At 40.0% G+C, this 23101-nt stretch overlaps 2 protein-coding genes across 2 annotated transcripts in view; both read right to left on the bottom strand.

The window, feature by feature from the left end:
* Cpr62Ba (Cuticular protein 62Ba) overlaps window positions 1-13080 on the bottom strand; it is a 46890-nt gene extending 33810 nt beyond the window's left edge. The window contains exon 1 of the mRNA XM_065228515.1: window positions 12514-13080. The gene's annotated coding sequence lies outside the window, so the exon portion shown is untranslated. The remainder of the gene's footprint in view (window positions 1-12513) is intronic.
* Window positions 13081-18892: 5812 nt separating this feature from the next.
* On the bottom strand, window positions 18893-19473 carry LOC135706840 (uncharacterized). The gene is made up of 2 exons (XM_065228514.1): window positions 19176-19473; window positions 18893-19107 (listed from the first exon to the last, which is right to left on the bottom strand). Exons 1-2 carry the CDS (start codon window positions 19471-19473, stop codon window positions 18893-18895), a joined length of 513 nt encoding a protein of 170 aa, XP_065084586.1.
* Window positions 19474-23101: the final 3628 nt, after the last annotated feature.

Raw genomic sequence — 23101 nt, 5'->3', positions numbered from 1 at the left:
TTTTTTGGTCGGTTTGATGTCCACCATATGTTATTGAATTGCCATGGTGATCTGGGACGAGGCTCACGTACAAAGTCACTGGTCCATCGAGCGCTCCGTTTGCGAAAGGAGAATGAAAGAAATACGAAAGGGATCAGTTTCAAGAAGTGACAGTTTCATCAGATTCCCCAACTAACCATACTCAAGCACAGTAAGAATATACAAGCTATATTGCGACTATATGGTTACTTGGGTACTCATATGGCCGTCAGAATGGTTCATCGGTTGCGAAGTGAAGTATTTCTGAAAGTGATGCGTAATATTTCTCAATGTTTTGAATTTATCCTAACGTTACCTCAATGTTATTTCACAGACAAGCAGACACAACACATTGAAAATTTATAAATGTAAACCCTACCGCCATCTGTCGTATATACTTTGATGGGCAATACACTCAACAGATGGTTGTAGTGTGTAAACGTCAAACGCTAGGGAATTGATTATGTGCACCACAAATGGCAGTACTACCAACTAAGAAACATTTAAATTGACCGTTAAAAACGATGAACGTTTTAAGAGTGTTATGTCTCCTTTTCTGTGATCATACCTTCACTATCGCAACTTCGGGTAATCTGCGAAAGTACTTGCATTTTTCTCAGGCACTTTTGATCTAACTGCAATTACTCTCTCATACTCGAAATGTGCCACGACCAAATTGGCACAACGACGCCCTATACGCTCTCTGACCGAAGCGCAGGGCCCCAATAATAACTTTAAACAGTGCAGCATAATTTGCATTCAACTAACGCATAAATTAGTTTAACATCCAATTATAAATAGTTTATGATACGATCGGGATCGTTTGCCGCTGTTGCTGCTGCTACCGAGTGCACTTGATTTACCGATCATCTGCTACAAATCAGCAAGCCAAGTGTGCGATCATCGACACCACGAATTGGTTCTTCAGAACCTGAGCTTCAGTACATTACATCCAAGCTCATGTGTTCTTCGATCTGCAAGATTAGATCACCACACGTGCTACCACATTATTGGCTGAAAACAATCTACATACGCTGGCTGTCTGGAGCGGGAGAGCGTCAAACCGTACTTGGTTTGGAGGAAATATTGAAACGGTGCAGTGGTTTGATTTGTGGATCTCCGGTAAAGCGTTTAAGGTGCAGCAGCCGCCTGATGGAAAGATTGTTGTTCCTCCATCAACGAGGCAAGCATACGCAGTTTGCAGATTTACGCTTCGAGATAGCAACGACAACGACGACGATGCGGGAGAACGTAGTTTGACACAATTTTCCAACATCGCGATCGTGCGGTTCCGACGTTTATCGCTACAGCTGCTACAGTGGTGGTAAATTGTAATTTATGAAGTTTTTGAAGCTACTTTACGAGGGTGAGATTTGGAGCATCGATAGGGCGTTTATGTGGTGCTCTATTAGCCATTATATGTTTGTTAGTTTGTTTGCTAAAGGGAGCAGCCGCTTTAATGCAGTTGCTGAAAGGTGTCGTAATGAAAAATGATCTGTTGGGAAAGGCGATGACCTTGCGAGAGCTCTGTGAAGTAGCCTTTCATGGTAACCTTCCGATATTAAACCTGTAGGTGTGGATTGTAACATGTAATAATTAGTTGAACCGTGTGGATTGGTCATCCACCATTGAGCTTTTCCTTCGCCGATATCATCAACTACTGAACAGTAATCTGATAGCATCGAAGATAATTGTTTATTCAAGGATGCACTCGGAGATTTGTTCATACACTCGAATTTAAAGTTAAGTCAATCGGTGTTGGACTTAGCATTGGGCGATCTTGAGGCAAAAATCGATCTTAGTGAATCGATTCATTTTTTGAAAATAATCGATTCGTCGATCTAATTAATCATTTTGAATCGATTCATTTTTCAAAATGGCACAAAAATGTTTCATATATAATGGATCATAAGAAAGTTGGTGCAGATTAACGCCAAGTTCAGTCTGATATTAAGTTACATAAGCAATCTTATCATGTCATTCCAAGCTGAAAATTGCATTAGGTTCTAAGTAACATTGATCGATTCTCATCATCGACTTTCTCTTTAGTTAATAACTTGGGTATATAACCGTTTCTTGCCATGTTTGTCATATTACAAGCTAGATAATAGCTTCTTTAAATGATCTGTGAATATAGCTGGGAATGTCTTAACATGGCCGTGAGAATGCAAAGAGAATCTTTCAATGGTACTTAGTCCCTAATGCCATGTACAGCTTGATTTCACTTATAATATTCATTTAGTGTGACGATTGATATCATCTAGAAATAAATTGTGACTATTTTGATTTCATTTCATATGTGGAAGTTTGTGCTCAGGATACTTGATTGGGTGATTGATTTAACAGGTTATAATATTCGTTTTATTATTGTTAAATCAACAATTTAAAAAACGAAAGTACATAATTCAGATATCCCAAAGCTCATCCGAGAGGGATCCCAAGAAAACTAATTGAGACATGCGTTTTGAATTGAACCGATATCGATTCTGTGTGGTTTCACCAGTTTTAAAGGATAGCCCCTCTGACGGAACACTTGTTACCATTCTTGATACATATTCTCGAGAAATGGGGTATACATGGGGATATTCACTACGGATTTTCTCCCATGTTTGAAAAGGATCGACAGAACGTGGGAAAACAGGCTGATGCAAGACATTTTGTAATTCTGCCGACATGCCCCAATGGCGATCCAGTTCTGACATAGCAGAGGACTGATGAACCTGAAATACGTCATAAGAAGGGACTAAGACTGCTTAGGCTAAGTGTGAGGCCACTGCTCTATTAAATACATTGCTCTGTCCAGACTTTATGAACCAAACGGTATAGGATAAGGCAGTGAAAGAGGGGTACACGACGTTAGGCATACGGTCGTTAGGCATACGGAAGTTAGGCATAATGGACGTTGAGCATAAAGGACGTTAGGTATAATGGACGTTAGGCATAATCTACCCTATGAATTCCAGAAGGATGATGATGGGGACCGGCTATTGATTACTTAATTTTTGGAACTCATGAAAATTTGCGACGTCTTCGACAGGCAAAGTATTGGGTTACAGATGGTATGTTTGCCACAGTTCCTTGTTTGTTTCGGCAACTCGTCACTGTTCATGGAAGTATCGCTCCCACACATCAGCAGACGGTTCCGCTAATTTTCTTTCTGATGACAAGAAAAACAGAATCGTTGTATCGAAAAGTATGGCAGGAAATCCTGGAAGCAGCAGGTATGCTTTTTTTTTTATTGAAAAAAAAAACCCACAGAATTCACCATTCTTTATTTCATGAGCTGTTCTTCGAGGAAATTTTTTCTTCTTTGACAATTGCAATATGTGTGTGAAAATATATTACAACAAATGTGTGATTTTTTTATATTTCTAGATGTGATTGATTTCAAGATATAGTTCAAAACTTTTTATTGCCAGATTACTTAACCGATATCGCTACTAATCTTGGATCTAAGTAAATATGTAGCTACGTCATTTATGATATGATAAATAATGGCATGCTTGGCATGCACAGTTGTACACACCAACTGCTCATTTGGTAATAACTTTTCACTCAGATGTTGAAATTTATTTTTCTTTAAAGTAATTGATAGATCAGACTCATAGCGTACTATAGATATGCGAAGATTAGGTAAAGCTTAACATTTGAATCAACTCTAATCAATTTAACACTTAAATTCCGAGATGTGTAGTGAGCATTTCTCACCTCATTTTTACAACGTAAAAACAAATACAGTTTACTACTAGCATTAAAATATACTTAGTTTTACATATCTATAACAAGTTTACACTCTTTTATTTTTACTGCTTCCAAAAGAACTATATTCCGTCAACTGTGTGCAAAGTTATTAGCAAATGAGCAGTTCGTGACCAAAACTGTGTATGCCAAGCATGAATAATGGATTCCGAACTGTGCTTATTAAATAAATTATGTTTGCTTAACTTGTATCATTTTTTATTTAACGATAAGCCTAATTTAACCATTGTTTGCCATGCTCGAAGCAGGTTTCTAGAGTTGCACAGCAGCAAGGTATTTTATGCCTAACGTCCATTATGCCTAACGCATATTATGCCTAACGTCCATTATGCCTAATGGCTTTATGCCTAACGTCCGTATGCCTAGCGTATTTATACCTAATGGAGTACACTCACGTGCTGACTGAGCTATTGACCGAGTGCTCGGCTGTCAGTGACTCGTTTGCTTCCCAATCATTCAGACTCTCACGATGCAGTGATTGATAAGGCGGATGGCTGTTCATATTCATATGAAAATGACTCATTGAACCTGACTATTTTGCGCACTGCTTATGGATTCCACCAAGGTAGGCAAGGGTGCGAAGGCAAACGGATACGGCGGCATCAACGTCGGGGACCTCAAGTAATTGTACCCAATCAAACGCACCGATTCTCACGTTGACAGCTCAAGTTGTACTCATTGTGGGCTGCTGGATACGAGAGTGGATGGCTCGGGTCTCGCTAACCGATGTAAAGTTTTAATGATAACGGTTTGTGGTCAGCTTTCATAATAGCAGATGGACAGCTCAATGCCATCCGAATCACTGACGAGTACCAGGTCAAGTAGTTTACCATTTCTTGTTGACTAGATCGTTGATTTGCGACCAGCATACCAAATGAACTCCTGTTCGGACGCGGCATTGAATGGCAAAAACCCTTTGATGTTTTCGTCGAAATTCCAAACAAGATTTGGCATGTTGTAATCTCCCACGACAATAGTTGTATCTTGAGGCTTAGTTGTACGGAGTCAGCGTGTTTGGTGTAAATATCCAGTTGACTGTTGGGACGAATTTAGATGCAGCACAGGAAAATCGATTGATGGCGAAGGACAAGTTTAACTGCGATTTGTTCGAGATTCTCGATGTCAACTTGATGTACGGATTTACAATTTAACCCGGATTTTATAGCGATTATAACGAAATATACTGATGCAAGTCTTCCGGTAGATTGTGTAATTGAATGTCAATTCCGTATTTGCAATATCGGCATGAAGCAACGTTTCAGTAAACACCACGACGACGAAATCACAAGAAAGCAGCGAAAGAAGTAAAGCGTTCATTTTATTCCTCATACCTCGAACGTTTCGATAGTACACGGTCAAATGGACCTGAGTATTAATGGAAGATTGCGGTGTTTAGCACGGTTTTCCAAAAATGCCTGCGCTTGAGTCGTTGTCTTCAGATTCCGAAAGTTCAATAACTTGAGACCAAGTGGAGGAATTCATTGCCTAAGACTTTAGGTCCTGGCTAACACTACGTCATTGCTTAGCGAGGTTCTGAATGTCCACCTCCGAAACTTCAGGTGAAATTTTGGTGATTTACATCCAAAATCTGCCATCTGTCCTTTCTGCGGCGCCGTGAGATGCTCCGTTAGCTGGCAAACTGGTACCACGAAATATTTGTGTCGGCCGTTCGGGTCGTTCGGGGTCTCCGTCGCCAAGTTGGAAACGGTGAGGTAAAGGTGATAAAATCGCCAGAGAGACCTTATTGAAGCCCCCTTGGATCTCCAGTCTCAGTTCAGCGATCCAGCTGTCCTTTATCTCCGTCTTCAGTTCTTCAATTTTGTGAAAAATCTCAAAACCACCGTTTAATAAACTTTAAAAGATCTAAAATGGTCGAATGTAAGCGAAATATTTGAATGATTGACCATAACAAACAATTATGCAAAGTTTCATGCGAATCGGAGAAAGTCGAGTATTTCTGATTCAACATTTGGCATGGAACTGCTTTATTTCAATAACTAGACGGTGAATGTATTGAATTACTTTTTTTCGAAAGTCTTTAAATTAATAATCAATTGCACAATCTGCACTTTGTTTCTCTTTGTCGGACGGATTTTTAAAGAAAATTGAATGTTTATACTACTGATGATTCCTTAATTTGTTTACTTTTTCGCATGTACTGTTGTGTTGTTCTAAAAGTTCTGTGCAGTTATAATGAATCAGAAACAGGAGAAGATCGACGTGATCTTATGTGAACCATATTGTCACGCTCCACTTTATCCTGGAGTAGATGCAAGAGTCCCTTAACACCGTTCGAAAAATTCATGTACATTTTTGCGAGATATAGCGCACATAACATTAACGCTAGATTTGGCATAAATTTACGCGATATGTCGTGTAAATTTAAGCGCAATATCGCATAAATTAGCAATATTGTATGCAAGCTTGTAAAGGATTTCGCTGTTTATGCCAAGTATAGCTCAACATTAAACGAATGGAAATTTTACGCGATAGTTAAAATTCAGATTTTTTTTTGTGTATTTGGTACTCATTGAAATGAAAATCTGTGTGACGCCCTGAGACACAAAGGAGTCCCGGATATAATCGTCAACCTCATCGAAGTGCAGTACGAGGCATTCACATGTAGAGTCCTGCATAACGGATGACAAGGATTTACACTACTGTTCCTCATCGCAATCGACGAGATCATGGCGATTCACTTTCAGACTTTAACCATTGAAAAGGGCGGCACAGAATCAGCGGAAAAGCTATCAAAATTGGAGATCAAGCCATCCCCGTCAAAAAGTAAGAGGTTGTATCTAAAACAAAACCGTAGATTTGACGGAGGATTACGTGCTCGGTATCAATACTCGGCGACTGTGTTAGAAAAACCCCTTTTTCCTATCATGGAAACGCCTCGTTTCTAATGACAAGATTATGCATTTCCGTGCACAAAACGCACGGAATTTTTGGTTTATCCAATAGATAATAAAATAAGTGAAAATCAGTTGGACAAATTTCTTGCTAAAATTCTCCAATCACGAGATATTTGCGATCAATCATATAAATTCGAGTTTCGCTTCCTAGCGTCCTGAAGAAAACCTTTCCTTAACTTGAAGTGTTTTAAGTTAATTGATAAGGTCACGGAGTATTCGGTCACTGCGAGAATTTTTATGTACCACTTACGTTACACATTTGACCACAAACGTTTGGTTGCTGGGTAGATTATCAAAGAACTTTAGGGGTGAGTGAACGTTCAATGAAAATTGACTCTTAAACAATAATCATTTATGGTGGTCCTGAAAAGAACCAATTTGCCGTTATGGTTGAGCTATGCTGAGCTATTGTGTTATCAGCGACACGAAGAGCTACTGAATCCGATCAGTAGCTGTGCGGCTTCTTCCTCCTTCTTTGGTGAATCGAGGTTTCTTGAGGTCAGCCTTGATAACTAGCTGTACAATTGTACAATGTACAATGCCACGCGCCGAAAGCACTGCTGTTGCTGCTGATGAAGACCGGATACCACCACACACGGTGATTGAATAATCATTGTTCGGAGAGACCGGATGGAATTCCATTTTGAAATCTGTGTTAAGGGAAGTGCTTTTTATAGGCAATCGATCATAATTTTGATGACCATTGCAACAGTTGGACATTTGTGTAATTTGCAATAGTGACCTTTTGAAAATTGATATAGTAGTAATTTTAGCAGATTCGTAGAAAAATTTAAATCGATTTGCTTGTTTAGAGTTAAAATTCATCCCCTATTGACAAAGTTATAAGTGGTCAAAACCTGACCACTTTTCGTAGCGGGGTCAATCTTGTTTTTTTTTATTTCATCCCCATTATGTTGCCGAAAGACGTAATCCTACGTCAAAACTCCGTTCGGGTCCTAGGAGTGCTTATCAATCGCACACTTTCCTTCGAGCCATATTTCCACCAGGTTAAGAGGGACTGCAAAAGCCGGATCAATCTTATCAAAACCATTTCGAGACCCCACCGATCCAACAATCGGGCTATTCGTTTCGTTTTCGGAAAAACACGTCGAAATACTCGCCCCGACCTTCAATAACTGCATCCGGAGCATTTCAGGCCTCTTGCCTTCCACCCCAGCTGACTCAGCCTGCGTGGAAGCAGGAGTTCTCCCTTTTCGATTCCGTCTTATGATTTCCACCGTCATTAAAGCAGCATCTTTCACCGCCAGCAGGTAATGGAAGGATCTTTCTCCTCGATGAGGGGAATAGAATCTTGCGAACGGTCGCCAACGCTGACCTGGCCCCGGTGGCTACACCACACGAACAATTCATGTAAATTTCTGCGAGATATAGCGCACATAAAATTAACGCTAGATTTGGCATACATTTACGCGATATTTCGTGTACATTTATGCGCAATATCGCATAAATTAGCAATATTGTATGCAAGCTTGTGAATTTTTTAAACGTAGGGAGATTTTACGCGATATTTAAAATTCAGAATTTTTTTCTGTGTAGGGTCCACTGGCACGGAGAGAAGAGTTGAATCTCTCCCGACTCTAAAGTTGATAGCCGAATCAAAACCTTTTCAAGGCAGGAGATAACTCCGCGGCCTTGCGCCGGTCTGTAGCCGAAATTCTCGGAGCCGACTATGCAGAATACACACTCTGGTACACGGATGGTTCCCGGTCCAGTTCGGGCGTCGGTATCGGAGTTTCAGAAGGTGGCAGTGCTCCGTCTTCTCGGCCGAAGCGACTGCAATTTTCCTAGCAGCCACGGCACCAGCAAACCAGCCAGTACTGCGCCATTCAAGAGCTTCGCTTCACAGCCATGTTGTCACAGTTGCAGGCATGGAAAATCATTTACTTCATTTCAAGCATTCATTTACATTCATTTGCCTCTAACTTTTTTCATCAACAGCATTTCACAAAATGATGTATAGAGATTTAGTAGTTTTTGTTATTAGCTACAACTTTTTCCTATGCTTCAAATATGTATCTCTTATGCATCACAAATTAGAGCGGGCAGAACTCGTTACTGTTTTTCAGTGAATGTAAAATACATTCACTGAAAAACAGTAGTGGATCCTGTTTGCTCTGGTTCGTCATGCATAAGAGATAGGGAATTGAGTTGCATAAAAAAGTTGTAGCTAATAACAAAACCTACAAAAGCTCCATACATCATTTTGCGGAATTCTGTTGATGAAAAAAGTTAGGGGCAAATGAATGTAAATTATTTGCACGAAATGAATGTAAATGGTTTTCCATGCCTGCACAGTTGTACACACTAACTGCTCATTTGTTAATAACTTTTCACTCAGTTGTTGAAATTTGTTTTTTTTTCAAGTAATTGATAGATTAAGATCATAGTTTACTATAAATATGTAAAAAGTAGGTAAATCTTCACATTGTCAACACCAATGAATTTTTACCCTTCAAGTCCGAGATGTACAGCGAACGATTTTCACTTCATTTTTGCAACGCAAAAACAAATACAGTTTATTCTTCTTCGTCTTGTTCGCATTTCAAGCTTATTGCTTAGCGCATATTAACTTATTGCGTGCTCTCAACTTAGTGTTCTAAACGCACTTCCACAGTTATTAATTGAGAGCTTTCGAAGCCAATACCAATGCATGAATTTGTATATTGTGTGGCAAGCACAATGATACTATATGCCCAAAGAAGTCGAGAAAATTTCCAACCCGAAAGATTCCCTCCACCGGACTGGGAATCGAACCGGCCACCTCCGGCTTGGTAATACCGTGCCTTTACTGACTAGGCTATGAGGCCCCCAAATACAGTTTATTACTAGAATTAAAATCTACTTTTCTAACCTATCCATAACAAGCATAAACTCTATTCTATCTACTGCTTCAAAAATAACTATGTTTCGTCAACTGTGTGCAAAGTTATTAGCAAATGAGCAATTCGTGACCAAAACTGTGTATGCCAAGCATGTCCACAGCTCCAATGCACTCGTGGATTCAGGCTACCGTGAAGTATGCCCCAAGTAGCTCCGTCATTACTTGGGTCCCGGGTTACTGTGGACCATCCGGCCCCAGTTTCGTGGATCAAGTTTCGCTGCAGAACATCAAACGATGGGTAAAGTCATCCGTTCGTAAAGCGTGGAGTGACCAATTGCTTAGGACCAGAGGACCTTTCATCCGGAAGATTAAAGGGAGCACGAAGGTATGGACCGACCTCCGGAATCTGCCAAATCAGAGGGTCATATCGAGGCTTAAGACTGAACATAGCCGACTGTATTACAATTTCGACGGAGGATCCTTCCGGAAGAGCTACGTGAACACGTTCTCTGCGTCTGCCCCGAATTCGAGAACCCCAGGGAGACTTACGGGATTTCATCCAGCATCCGGGACCTTCTCGGAGACAACTCGCCTGCTGCCGCGTCTTCTAATGTTGCTCAGAGAAGCCAAGTTATACCACGGAATTGTGCCAGATTTTGTTCGTTTTTGTTCGTTTCGTTCAGATCTATTTTACGCGTTTGAATTTTTATTCTTTATGTTTGATACGATGAGCCAGGAATAGCTGTAATTTACAGCCTTAGCAGCCGGAAGGGTTCCACATTGGATGATTCATTCGGCCCTCATGATGGTGTCCATCCTTGTTTAGTTTTGTCGATGTAAAATCCAATAACACATTTGTTAAGTGTAAGAATGACTCCGTAAAAACCACTCTGTAGGAGGTTTCCTTTTGTTTTTTTTTATTGCCGCAAATAAGGATACCCACAGCTTATGGTATGTTCACTAATAGGTGGTGTATTATCTCATTTGTTTCACCCAAGTAACATTGCAAGTTTTATTGAAGTTTTAAAGCACTCTACAAGTCTAAACCGTGGTCTACAGAACCTTCATAAAACCCGAATTTTTACTTGGGAAATGTATACTATACTTTCATATTACTTATAACGGGACCCAAAATATATGGATTAGGGGTCCAACATAGAATATTTCTTGATCCTGGCCATATTAGTTGAGAACTCTCACTCTCTGGTGCTATTGTGCACATGAACTTCCTGTATAGGCTGTATCTCAAAATCGTGGTCATATAGAAGGTTGATGTCTTGAGCAAAGTGAACAAGTCCTTTCAGATGGTGGCCATAGTAGTTCAGAACTTTCTGACTACGCAGCGCCAATCTACATATGCGATGTTTCGAAAACCTGCCTACATAGGATGTTGCTGTACAATGTGTGTATTTTCGGAACAGAACCGACCTCTACGAAAATCGACGTTGGTCGCCATTTTGGAATCCAAGGTGGTGGTCATCGGTTTTAGAGTATTTCTAAAACCGATGGATGCCATCTTAAATTCTAAAATGACGTCCAACCTGAATTTTCTACCTCTAAACGTCGTAACCGCTGGGAAATATCCATATTGCAGGGTATTTGACAGTTTTTCAAAAATAGGTGGCTGCCATCTTGGATTCTCAAATGGCTGTGGGCATTGAATTTTGATATTTACACGTAGTCCTCGTTCTGGAAACACCCATATTGTTGGGAATTTGACAGAATTTCTAAAACCGATGGATTCCAAAATGTTGTGTAACAAACTTTCGAAAAAAAAACAATACTTCTTCAGAAACAGACCCTCCCTCCCAAAACACGACCCAGCCTCGGTTTGACCTCAAATCAATATAACTATGTAACGAAAGAGCGTTTTTGACAAGTTAGAGTGGTTTAATGTTTTTGGCCAGCTAGAATGGAAAAATATCCCACTGTGCGTAGGCAACGATCACTGCAATTGCCGGGACTTTCAACTCTCTGGAAAACTCTAATCAACAATCGTTTGTGGCTATCGTTGCTTTGCGGAGTACCTACCCCATTCCAGGACCATCCGGTACCACAGCGGAGCTGTTGATTTCCGTACTGCCATATTTTTCGTATAGGGCGTTCAAAGTCTTTCTGAATGGTGTCATTTCATGTTTTTCATTATGTTAATTTTTTCTGATGCGTTATTATCATTTTTTCAACAGTCCTCATTTCCTGGGAAACCAAAAAATAACCCAATAATTACAATTTACCATACTGGGAATCGAACTCGTCACCTCCATAACTCTATATTATTGCTTGACTACTCTTGCGATACCAATATGAGATCTATATTCAGTGCTGCTTAGGTACATATGAAACGTTAACATTATTCCAAAACCAAAACACATCATCACTGTGCACTTATCTTGTATGTAGACCAGGTTCATTAATCTTTTACACTTAATAATGTTTCACAAACTGCCAAACCCCGGAATGTATCGTTTTCCTCTTCTCGATTCATACACAACACAGCTCGAGCGAAAAATTTGACGAGCAAAAGTAATATGATTCCCGCCAATTCTCGCAAATTGGCCCTCGAAACAAACGAGCAGCATTTTCATCAGCAGTTGCTTGTCCGTAGTAGGGATGATCAAATAACTGTTCACACTTCATAGTTCCCAACCATCGCTGCACCCCTGTCCACTGAGAACGACTAGCAGATTTTGGCCATAATCACTGTAATTTGGATTTTCCCCTCGGTTGCACTTTTTATTCTGCGGCTGCTTAAGTTTGGGCGCGAATGCACAAAGTTGATCGATCATCGTCTTAGATTAGTGCCTTTGTAACAGCTCATAAATCATGCGGCTATTTTGAACCCATGGCCAACAGTGGGTGATGTTCGCAAATCTACCGCGTGGTGGCGAACACAAATAGAGTGATAAATTGTCGACTTCAGCCAAGAGCGAACGAGCGAGCGGGTAGACCTTTCTTCCAAAGTGGCCCAACAGAACTTACCTTGACTGCAATCCGACTGCGGGAGACAAAAACTGAGTACTCTGGAGCACTTCAAACGAGGCACAGCACTGGGTGTAGAATTCTGCAGAGGTCGACTTCGTGTCTTACTGCTTCCAACAGTTTGTTTAATCTGAACGATACTTTAACGATGCCAATGGCAGGGAGGAGCTATCCGTGTTGACACCACAACTACAAGTCACTATGCACAAGATGGATAAATTGCTGCACTTCTGGTAACAAAGCACTTTTTCGAAATTGCGACGACAGCACTGATGCCGAGGCAATTTTGCAGTGGCCAATGATGAGCGTGATTTACCGTCAGTCGAACCTAGCCCGGGGTCAAATGCTCCAGATGACGATCGTTCTTCCTTTTCGTGGGAGGGACCACCGCAGAACTGTTTCGAAACTGTCTCTTCCTTGAAAACACAACAATCTTCACTTCGCGGACGGTGGCATCCGATGCTGATGCTCTGCGCGCGAAATTACCGCGATAGATGTTGAAACATAACAAGAAATGATCGAGAGACCGAAATTAGAATTAGGGTGCAGCCAGACAGGTAACCAGCCAGCCAGCAGCGCATCGGAACGAAGAGTACTTACTGATGCCGAGTACCCTCCGAGTGCCGAGAGGAATGATGATGGAAGCGCGATGATGCTGCAACGGGTTCTGGGTGCGGGGCAGAATCTCGCGCTATTTTCCCAATGTTGGTGGAGGCACACAGTGCTTGAAGCTCGGGCAATGGTGTTCTAAGGTTGGGGTTTCCTAGAAGATTACCCTTGCAGTACATGTGACTGACGCCACTGAACGCGGTTCAAATATGAGATACGAATCGGGCGCCCAGAGACCTACACGTACTGGAAGATGAGCAATGTAGCTCCTTACTTGCAGGCCGAAGGTCACATTCACCAGCAATGCAGCCAGTGAGGGACGGAGAGGGATTCGAGCGTAACGAACGAGAAAAAGCGTTCAAATCTTCTTTTCTAATGGGAGAATGGCTCTGTAAAGTGTGGTTAGATATTCTTGAAGGCCGACCACGAACCAGATGGACCATTACATTCGATCATCGACGGTGCGCAGGTCGTGCACAGGTTTCCTTTCGAACGTGATTTAAATGCGTTCGCGAGTGTGCGCGCGTAAGAAGCTTTGCCCCGTCACCGACAATCGTGGTATCAGCGGTAGTCGGGTCATAACTCACCTCCGCACAATTCGGTGGACCTGTCGATTTGCCCCAGATCGATGCGCTGGCACTGAACATCCGGACATAACCTTTCAATTTGTGTGTAAAAGCTAAAAGGGGTTATTTGGTTTCGAGTAGAACGTACCATCGACCGCGTTGTTGCGATGCCGAATTTGACCTCTAGGCTGAAATTCAACATCCCTACCATCATCGGTGATGGAGTAGGAGGGATCGGCTATCAACCGTCGATCAACAGACTTCGAAATCGGTAATAAGTTTGGTGAATGGACCGCATCCGAAGAGTAATTCTTAAGTCTAGACCTACGTTTCTAAATGTCAATTATGAGCAGTTCCACGCCAACTGACGAATCGATTTAATGTTTTCCCCTCTCCGAATTCCATACAACGTCGCACAATTGTTCACTTGGGGCAATGATCCAAGTTTTTGTCGGAATTTGATTATTTTGATTCTCACCTAATTTTTCAACATGGCGTATTCGATAATGTTCAATAAGTCGTAGCACAAAAACGGCTGAACTAATCAAAATTATGTCTGAGACAAATTTATAGGAAAATTTATTGTCTTTTCAAAAAAAAAAAAAAAAAAACACACTGTAAAAACGTAGCAAATTTTCGACAAAAAAATAAATATGCTAAAAACTTCAAAAGCAGAAAAGTGCATTTTAAAGATTTTTTTTTATATATGACACTTTGAATGCTAACTTTTCTAAAATAGACCCAACGGACACTAAAAAATTGGCAAAAATCAGCTTTATACTTATACACTTACCAATTCAACTCTAAATACACTTACCAATTCAACTCATTATTAAATTGTACTTTTTTTTTTTTGTAACTGATGTTTTTAAAAGCTATTTTTTTTACGAAAAATGGGATTTCTTTAAGTGCTGAAAACAATCCATTTTCTTACCAATATTTATCAGATATAATTTCGAATAGATGAGCCGTTTTCAAACTATGATTTATTATACAATATCGAATACGCCATTTTAAAAAAAATAGGCGTTCATTGCCGTGAGCGAACGAATTTTCATAGAATTCTGAGAGGTATAATCTAAAATTTGTTTATTTTTTTGCTATTTGACCTGGAACTGCTCTTATGTTTTTGGTCAGCGAAACTAGTTGCAGGTTCTTAAGCTGTAGCTTGAAATAAAACTTCATTGCTGTTGTCTGTTTTTGGAATGTGCCATTTTCAAGGTCGTTGTTGCCGTTACTGGCTGGTGATGGAAGATGAATTTCAAGACTATAAGGTATAAGGTGACTTTTTAATGCCAATTCCCATAAATGTTTAAATCAATAGTTAATCGTAATTATTGCGAGATTTACTATTGATATAAATATTTATGAGAATCTGTATGTTAAAAAGAAGGAGTTTTTGGCTGTAAAATGATTTGCGTCAAAATTACGGGTGGTGAAACATCCTTACCCATTCAACTGTTTTTTTGGCAGCGGAGTGTCCTTCGGCGAAATTACCCGTTCTAAAGAGTTCACGACGGCATTGACCAAACTGGTGGAGACTAGAATCTGAGGCGACTTCATTCATGCGACTCACTAAATCACAGGAGAATTCAAGATCAATATCATTGGTGGTCGGACATACTACGTGCTTACGTGTTCGGTAATCTCATGAGTATTTTCATCACAGCGGTCGAATATCGCATGCTTTTGGTCATTTCAGTAGGATTTACCCAGTTCAGAAAGCAGTCAGGTTTCATACGAATATGAACAGCCATCCGCCTAATCATTCATGGCCTCGTGAGAGTCTGAATGATTGGAAAGTAAACGAGCAACTGACAATCAAGTACTCAGTCAGTAGCTCAGTCAGCAGCTCAGAGCCTTGAAAAATGCCTCAATTAAATGCTGTGTGAGCAAAAGCAAGCGGTGTGAGTCGCCTGTTCGTGAGTGACTGAATGTTTTTGTTGGTTCTTTCATTGCCTTGTCCTTTACCGTTTGATACATACGGTCAGGATGGAGCGATGCATTTAATAGAGCAGTGGTTTCACACTCAGCCTAAGCAGTCAATAATTTAATAACGCTCTGGATTAACCTGTTTTTGACATAGGACTACGTCTTTGATTTCTATATGGGGGTACACTTTGTGAAAACCAAAAATGGAACATGTAACAAATTAAGAAAGATTTTGAACGTTAATAACTCAGCTGCCCCTTGTCCAATTTCAATACTTTTATCTCCAATCGATCAGAAATATGGCTACGCATTGATAAAAAAGCTTTTGAATATTGATTTTCAATAAGAAACTATTGAAAAACTGGTAAATGTCCAGAATTGTCCAAAAGCATCAAATTAACTAACAAATCCACCAATTACCTACTTGCATATGCTGCTTCCCCAGCACAGTCGTCAGAGAGTAGAAAGTAGACGAAACAAGTAGAAGTGGCATTCATCTGTTTGTCCATATTCAGAACCAACGACCACAAAAAATGCTCATGTAATCAAACTGGAAGCAGGGGTACAAATTATTTTGATCACCCTTGATCAACTTTGAATCGCCACGGCCGGATATTTTTGATGGAAGAAGCAACAATCTAGCATCTAATTCGACGAAGACGGCAGGAAACATTTGTGAAGCGGAGTTATTTACAAAAGAGAGTGTCGATGAAGAGAATCGATCAATGTAGATAGGACCTATTGAAAAGTGACGCGAGATTTGTTTTCCGTACTGAGCTCCAATGCTACCGACGCCAGGGAGGCAGCTCCCACACCTGGACCCTACCAATCGACCCATCAACTCAACCGGGGACCAACGGCTTTACTTCCCGAAGAAAGGCGTGATCAGAGATGTTGTGCCTTAGAACATGCCGGTGGCGCCGGCTGAGATTGGACCCAGGCCTGCTGGGGTGAGAGGTAATCACGCTAACCACCGGCGCCGATATCTTTCAAGGTGATATCACGGCGAATGAGAACGACTCAAATTTGTGTTTAGTTATCTCATAAATAAGAAATAAAGTGCAGGAACTCAGCGATGAGTAAATTTTCCTCATGTTTTCCCAGGTTTTTCCAGGATTTTCCAGAGAAAAATTCCCGAATTTGAGAAAAGTAAAGATTGGATTCACTCAGTCTATTGGTACTACTCCGAGACTGAAAAAAAATTTCGTCAATTTCCTCAGTTTATGGCAGATTTTTTAGGTTTTCCACAGGAAACCATGAGACAAATTTACTCATCGCTGAGTTCCTGCACTTTTGGCGATTATGAGTGAACTAAACTCAAATTTGGGTCGTTCTCATTCACCGTGTACACAAAAGGAAAAGAGCCAGTGTCGCTACTTGATAGCAAACTACTCATAATGGGAGGAGTTTTTGTAGCTTTTATACCACTTGGTTGCACATCATTCTGCTTTAACCTGAAAAGATATTAAAGAGCCCTGCTGTATGGCATTTGCTCATTTTACGCTTCGGACGGCGTGGTGAACAGCAATAGCAGCAGTAGGAAGATGGTGGCTAGTCCACTCCTTCATACCGAACAAGCAACAATTGACTGGTCGTGGCAAAGGAGGAAAAGGTCTGGTAAAGGAGCGTCATCGCAAAGTTCTTCGAGATAACCGCCATCGGTCGTCTGACTCGCCGTGGTGGTGTCAAACGTATTTCCGGTCTGATCTACGAGGTGTGCTGAAGGTGTTCCTGAAAAATGAGGTCCGTGATGCTGTCACCTACACTAAACACGCCAAGCGTAAGTGGCCATGGATGTCATCTTCAATAAAACGGCCCTTTTCAGGGCCACCAAGCTTACATCAGTAAAGAGTTGGAATAGACACATTGCGTAACGCCATCATGTCAGATTGAGGTCAAATTATGGTCGGTATATGGTCTGTTTTGGAAATTCAGAATGTCCATTTTCATTCATCTTTGAATCCAATTACAATCTTTCAGCGAGCGCCCTAGATTCAGTCGATTTAACAATACAAAAAAAAAATCCGTGGTTTTTATCTTTTTCTCGGCAATATAAGTACCTCAAGAGACAACGGAAAGAAAATAAGTAATTGTTTTCTTAAAATTTAAACATTGGTCAATATGATCCATAGCTCATATTGAGATTGGGCAAACCTTTGGTGAAATCTGACCCTTCCTACTAATGAACATTCCATCAAAACTGCTCATATGATGTGATTTAAGGTATCGCATGATGGATTTTGACCCAAGTCAGAAACTCGCCACTTTTCCATTTCCTAAAATATTTCTTTCCTTTCATTTGAGGTGCCAATGATAGGTTTTATTCGTTTACCAGACGGATTTAGTCTTATGGCTCATATAAACCAGGCCATGTTCCGGAACCAGTTGATCTGTTCCAAAAACATTAATTAATTAGCTGTTTTTAGGATTTTGTGTCATTGATTTCTCCGAAACCAGTTGACCGAATCATAAAGCATTCGTAAACGGTCTATTAAACCATAAAACCTTTCATCTTTGTGGTTATTGCGTCTAATTCCGTTCAGTGATTGCCGAGAAATACGTATTAGGACTTTTTTTTTTGTTACATACACACACGTACACACAAACATTTTCCGATCTCGTCAAACTGAGTCGATTGGTGGATATGACAGTCAGCCCTTCGAGTTTCAGATCAAAAGTCGGGTTTCAAAGCGATATGTGTACCATTCTTTGTAAAAAAGGTTAAAAGAGACCCTATTTGGCAGAATGCACCACTGCGCAAAATCTCAAATAACTACCGTATCATAATTTTCGCATAACTAACACCCAGCTAGACGTTACATCTTTGCCGAAGGATATGGCCATGCCATCTTTGTTGGATAAATCGAATTATAATCAATTCATCGTGCCAACTCGCGATCGAACGTTGCGCTCTATAATTTGCAGCAGATCGAGCCATCGTGATTGTTTAATTCATACAACTCTCTTTAATCCTTCCGCTGACTGTCTGACTGACTGAAACACGCCGCGTCAACCAGCAACCTGCCAGCAGCATCCAATATTTCTAACAACTAAATTCCTCGCGGCAGAAGCAGCTCTCCACGATCTGCAACCGGACGTCATCAATACGATTCAATATAATAGACACCATACCATTCACTGAGGGGCACATAAATTGCCACTTAGGCACGATCGAGTCGCAATTTATTCGCAACACCTTATGCACAAACACACACACACACACACACTGACTATGATTCGCAAAACGAAGATGAGCAACACACACTGCGCGGTTAGTTGTATCTTTTCAGTTTGCTATAGCTGTGACCTACGACGTGGTGGTGGCCTTGTCCTTCGGAGCCTTCCGCGCCCAGCTGCTGTTCCGCTTGATGATGTTGATGAACAGGCCGGACGATCGTTTTGACGATGGCTTGGAATCCATTTTTATCGTCGGCACGGTATTCAACGATCCGTTGGGTACCGTCCGGTTCGTCCAAGGTGTAGGAACCTGGGTGAATGATAGCAATTGTTTTTTAATTTCTCGATTGAGATCACGTCATATTTAGAGCAACAAACCTTTCACAATGTCTCCATCCCGCATCTCCCACTGGCTCTTGTGATCTCCAGTTTTGGTATCCTTAACCCCATACTCGAACTTGTACATGGGATAGGCGTAATAGTCTTTGTGTTCTTCTCCCAGATCGCTTTCCACTTCTCCTAAATGGTGCGGTTGTTGTTTGGGTTTAATCGATTTGACTGCTTTCACAGGACCATGTTCTACTTCAGTGTGGTAAAGCAGAGTCTTGGGCTTGGCAGGCGAGGGTTCCACCGTAATGAAAAGCAGCGAGGCTAGTAGCAAAATTGATTTGAACATTTTAGGAACTATGGGTTGTACGACTCCGAGTTCTAATCGATTACTGATGTTTTGTTGGATGATAAGAGGAGGTTTTATAATAAAGTACACCTTTGATCGATTCTTAAAAGAGTTCATTCATCCACCCCGATGATCTATCGGACAGCGCGATTTCAGTCATGCTCTAGTACACAGGTGAAGCTCGAGCGTGGCTTGTTCAGCGTTTGCATGCGTGGAACGGAAGGCGCTTGAACTAGAACTGGGCGGTAAATCTCGGTCAAACAGGTGGTGTTCAAACTTGACATACTGAGAGCTTTACTAGGTTAGTGTTTAGAATTCTTGTATTATGAATATTTAACATCCGCAGTAAACAGAATTCATTTCTCTGTTTTAGTTTAAGTGCTTCATAAATCATAAACTGAGCATCGTTACTCTTCAACGGAGCGATGCCACAATCTTACACAACCTTGGCCCACGAAGTAAAAAAAAAAAAAGAAACAGGCGTCAACGATAAAGTGTCATCTGTTTTTAACTGCCTGCTGAGTGCATCTCCATGCTGCCATGAGTCACACCGATGATTGTTTTCAACTTCTTTGCACTCGTTTCGAATTGTGTCACTAGTGATATAGAAGGACCTTTCTTTAGAATCAGGTTTAAGTCTACTCTACTAAGCGGATCCATATTTAACATTTAAAAGATCCGTGACTATGCAAATCCCACTGGTGAAGTATGATTGATGAGGATAATTGCCACCGGATCGTGCAGGACAGCATTTTTTTCAGAAGCGATGAAGGATGGAATGAAAGTGTACTCCATTGCAGTCAAGTTCGCTTGGACTGTCTGGCGAATTGATGTGACCAAAGGCCAGATGATTTTATTCTATATTCTATCGAGAGAAACTTGTGTAATTGACAAAAGGGTTCTCTTCTGGGTAACTGGTAGGTTATGATCAATCTGAAACATGGTGATATAGGATGTCAAAAAATAGTTCAAACATAAATTTAAAAATTTGTATGAGTCGTGGATAACCCCCCCCCCCCCCCCCTCTCTCAACACGTAGCATAAGAACAGCCCTTAGCGGCAACACCAATGCACTTAGCGATCTAGAACAAAAGGTCACACAACTAAAAGTTTACTTTATCCACTAAGTACCTCACAACTAGGCCTCATAGCCTAGTCAGTAAAGGCAAGGTATTACCAAACCGGAGGCGGCGGGTTCGAATCTCGGTCCGGTAAAGGGAATCTTTCGTATCATTGTGCTTAAAAATTTACGAATTCATACATTGGTATTGGCATCGAAAGCTCTCAATTAATAACTTCGGAAGTGCATTTAGAACACTGAGCTTTGAAATACGAATAAGAAGAAGAAGACCTCCCAACTTTTTTTTTTATAAATCAATAGTGCCCTATAAACTCATGTTTTTTTTTTTTGCTTTGGTATCAGATTCCAACAAGAAATGTTAGGAAACCATTTTCCTATCTGCTAACCTACCAATAATTAAACGCATGAACATTTGCAGTTTTTCTCGATTCCCATGAGCATTGGCGTAAATAGAGGGGGACTGGGAGGGGCTTGCCCCCCAGACCTTGGGTTGGCCCCCCAGAAAATTGCAGAAATAAATACTGGAGCAATTAATTTTCCAGATTATTCAGAATAAATTCTGCTGTGATTTTAAATTGCTTAATACATTGCATATTCATGGTTAATAATTTGTTCTTAGAATTTTTCTTAAAATACGCTATCTTTGATATTATTCATCAATATCAGTATTGAAATTATCATCAGAACGCCCTTTTAATTATACCTATAATTCTTTTTGAACTCTAATCGGAAGCTTTTTGGAATTCTACTTTAATTCTCCTACTATTTTCCTCAGATTCACCTAGGAATTCAATTCAAAACTTCCTTTTTTCTCACAATTTCTTAGAAATTTATCTCAAAATTATCTTGGAATGTTGCTCCCTTAGAATGTTTCCCCAATTTTTTTTTCCTCAATTTTTTTTTCAATTCCTTTTAAATCCTTCCGCAAAACTCCATGGGTATTCTCGGCAGAGTTCTATAAAAAAATCTTAAAAAATTAAGAACCCTGAAAATTCTTCTGAATCCCAAAGCCTTGATTTTTTTTCAGGGCGATATCTGGAACCTTGATAATTTTTGATAGTTTGTTTTGCTCAATTCCAGATTAACTTCTGTTTTTTTGCTCTCTAAATTAAGGATCACTAAGATTTGTAAAAGTTAAAAATTTCGAAAAAATGTCATAGTCTAAGACTCTAAACAAATATTAAAGCCTCACATTCTTGTCAACATTCCTAGATCCCAAAACATTCTCCAAGAAATTTCACTAGATCTCATTTGTTATTTTTTTTTGTTAAAGTATTCTAAAACAATTCCATTTCCATTTATCAATTAATTCCTTATTTAAAATTTGATCTAATGACCCATTCAGGCCGATAGTGTCCCTGCCTAGTGACCATTATAAATATCTCTATTTCTCAGAAAATTCTGAAGTTTTGAAAAACATAAGGTCTGGGCTGGCGTGAAACATAAGGTTTAAAAAAGTGATAGAAATTGATTATAAAAGTGAAGGTCATGATTTAAGGAAAAATAACCACTTTTACTTTTAACTAAAAATTTAAAACTGGGAAATTTTGGAGATTCGTACCGGGAAAAACGGGAATTTCAAAATGAAAAGTCACTGGCCACTCTGGTTTAACCAGTGAACATAATACCTAATCATGCTTAAAATTCAATGTAAAAAGAACATTTTTTTTCTTTTTTTGTCCCACAATTCGGTGGGTCATAAACAGGGGTGATTAACAAATAATATGTCGGAAAATGTATAAAATTTGAAGTTGTTGGATTTCTTGCATAATTTTTTAATCTTGCATTAAGTATTTAACATCGAACTTTAATTTGGAATTCGGAACTGAAAAATATAATTTATTTCACAATACATATTTGTTCTGCTCTAATAAGAAGTAACATATGGTAAAAATGAAATTTCACAAACAATAGAGATGCCTAAAATCACGTAAAGCTTCCGCAGAATTCGTATATTGACGTATAGGAAATCGACAAAACTGTGCTAACAGCGGAAGCAATCGTCTTGAAAAATGTCCTCAAATGTCATGTAACCTCAAAAATCTTAAAAGTGAAGTTAGAGAAGACCTCACACCTAACATGTACAAGTCCTTACAAACAGCCATTGGTCTGCAGGGTGTGAGAGAAGCTTTTCGGCCATGAGGCGCATCAAAACGTGGCTGAGAACTACTATGTTCCAAGACCGGTTTTCATCACCAGCGGTACTTAACATTGAAAATGAATTTGTCAAGGAAAAGGTTACTCCTGAACCAGCTCCCAGCAAGTTTGCTAAAGGCAACCGAAAAGTAAAACTCGTGTGAAACTTAAAATTCGAGAAAACGCATTCGTCAAGGTATTTTTTTGGACTGAAATAAATATATCTTTTAAATAAACAACATCTGTAACTTTTATTGAAGTCGAAAACCTCAAAATAACTTGAATATGGGTACATTTTTGATACATGTTTGAAATCATTTAGATCAATGAACTTAATGTGAATAGTACAAGTATATAGAATAAAGTAATCTCCCTCCAAATACTACCGATGGCTTATGTCTTGTCAGCTAG

Source organism: Ochlerotatus camptorhynchus, unplaced genomic scaffold, assembly GCF_037179485.1.
Source record: "Ochlerotatus camptorhynchus isolate MF236.1 unplaced genomic scaffold, CSIRO-AGI_Acam_v1.1 ptg000291l, whole genome shotgun sequence".
Lineage (NCBI taxonomy): Eukaryota > Metazoa > Arthropoda > Insecta > Diptera > Culicidae > Ochlerotatus > Ochlerotatus camptorhynchus.
This window is presented reverse-complemented; position numbering and strand designations above follow the sequence as displayed.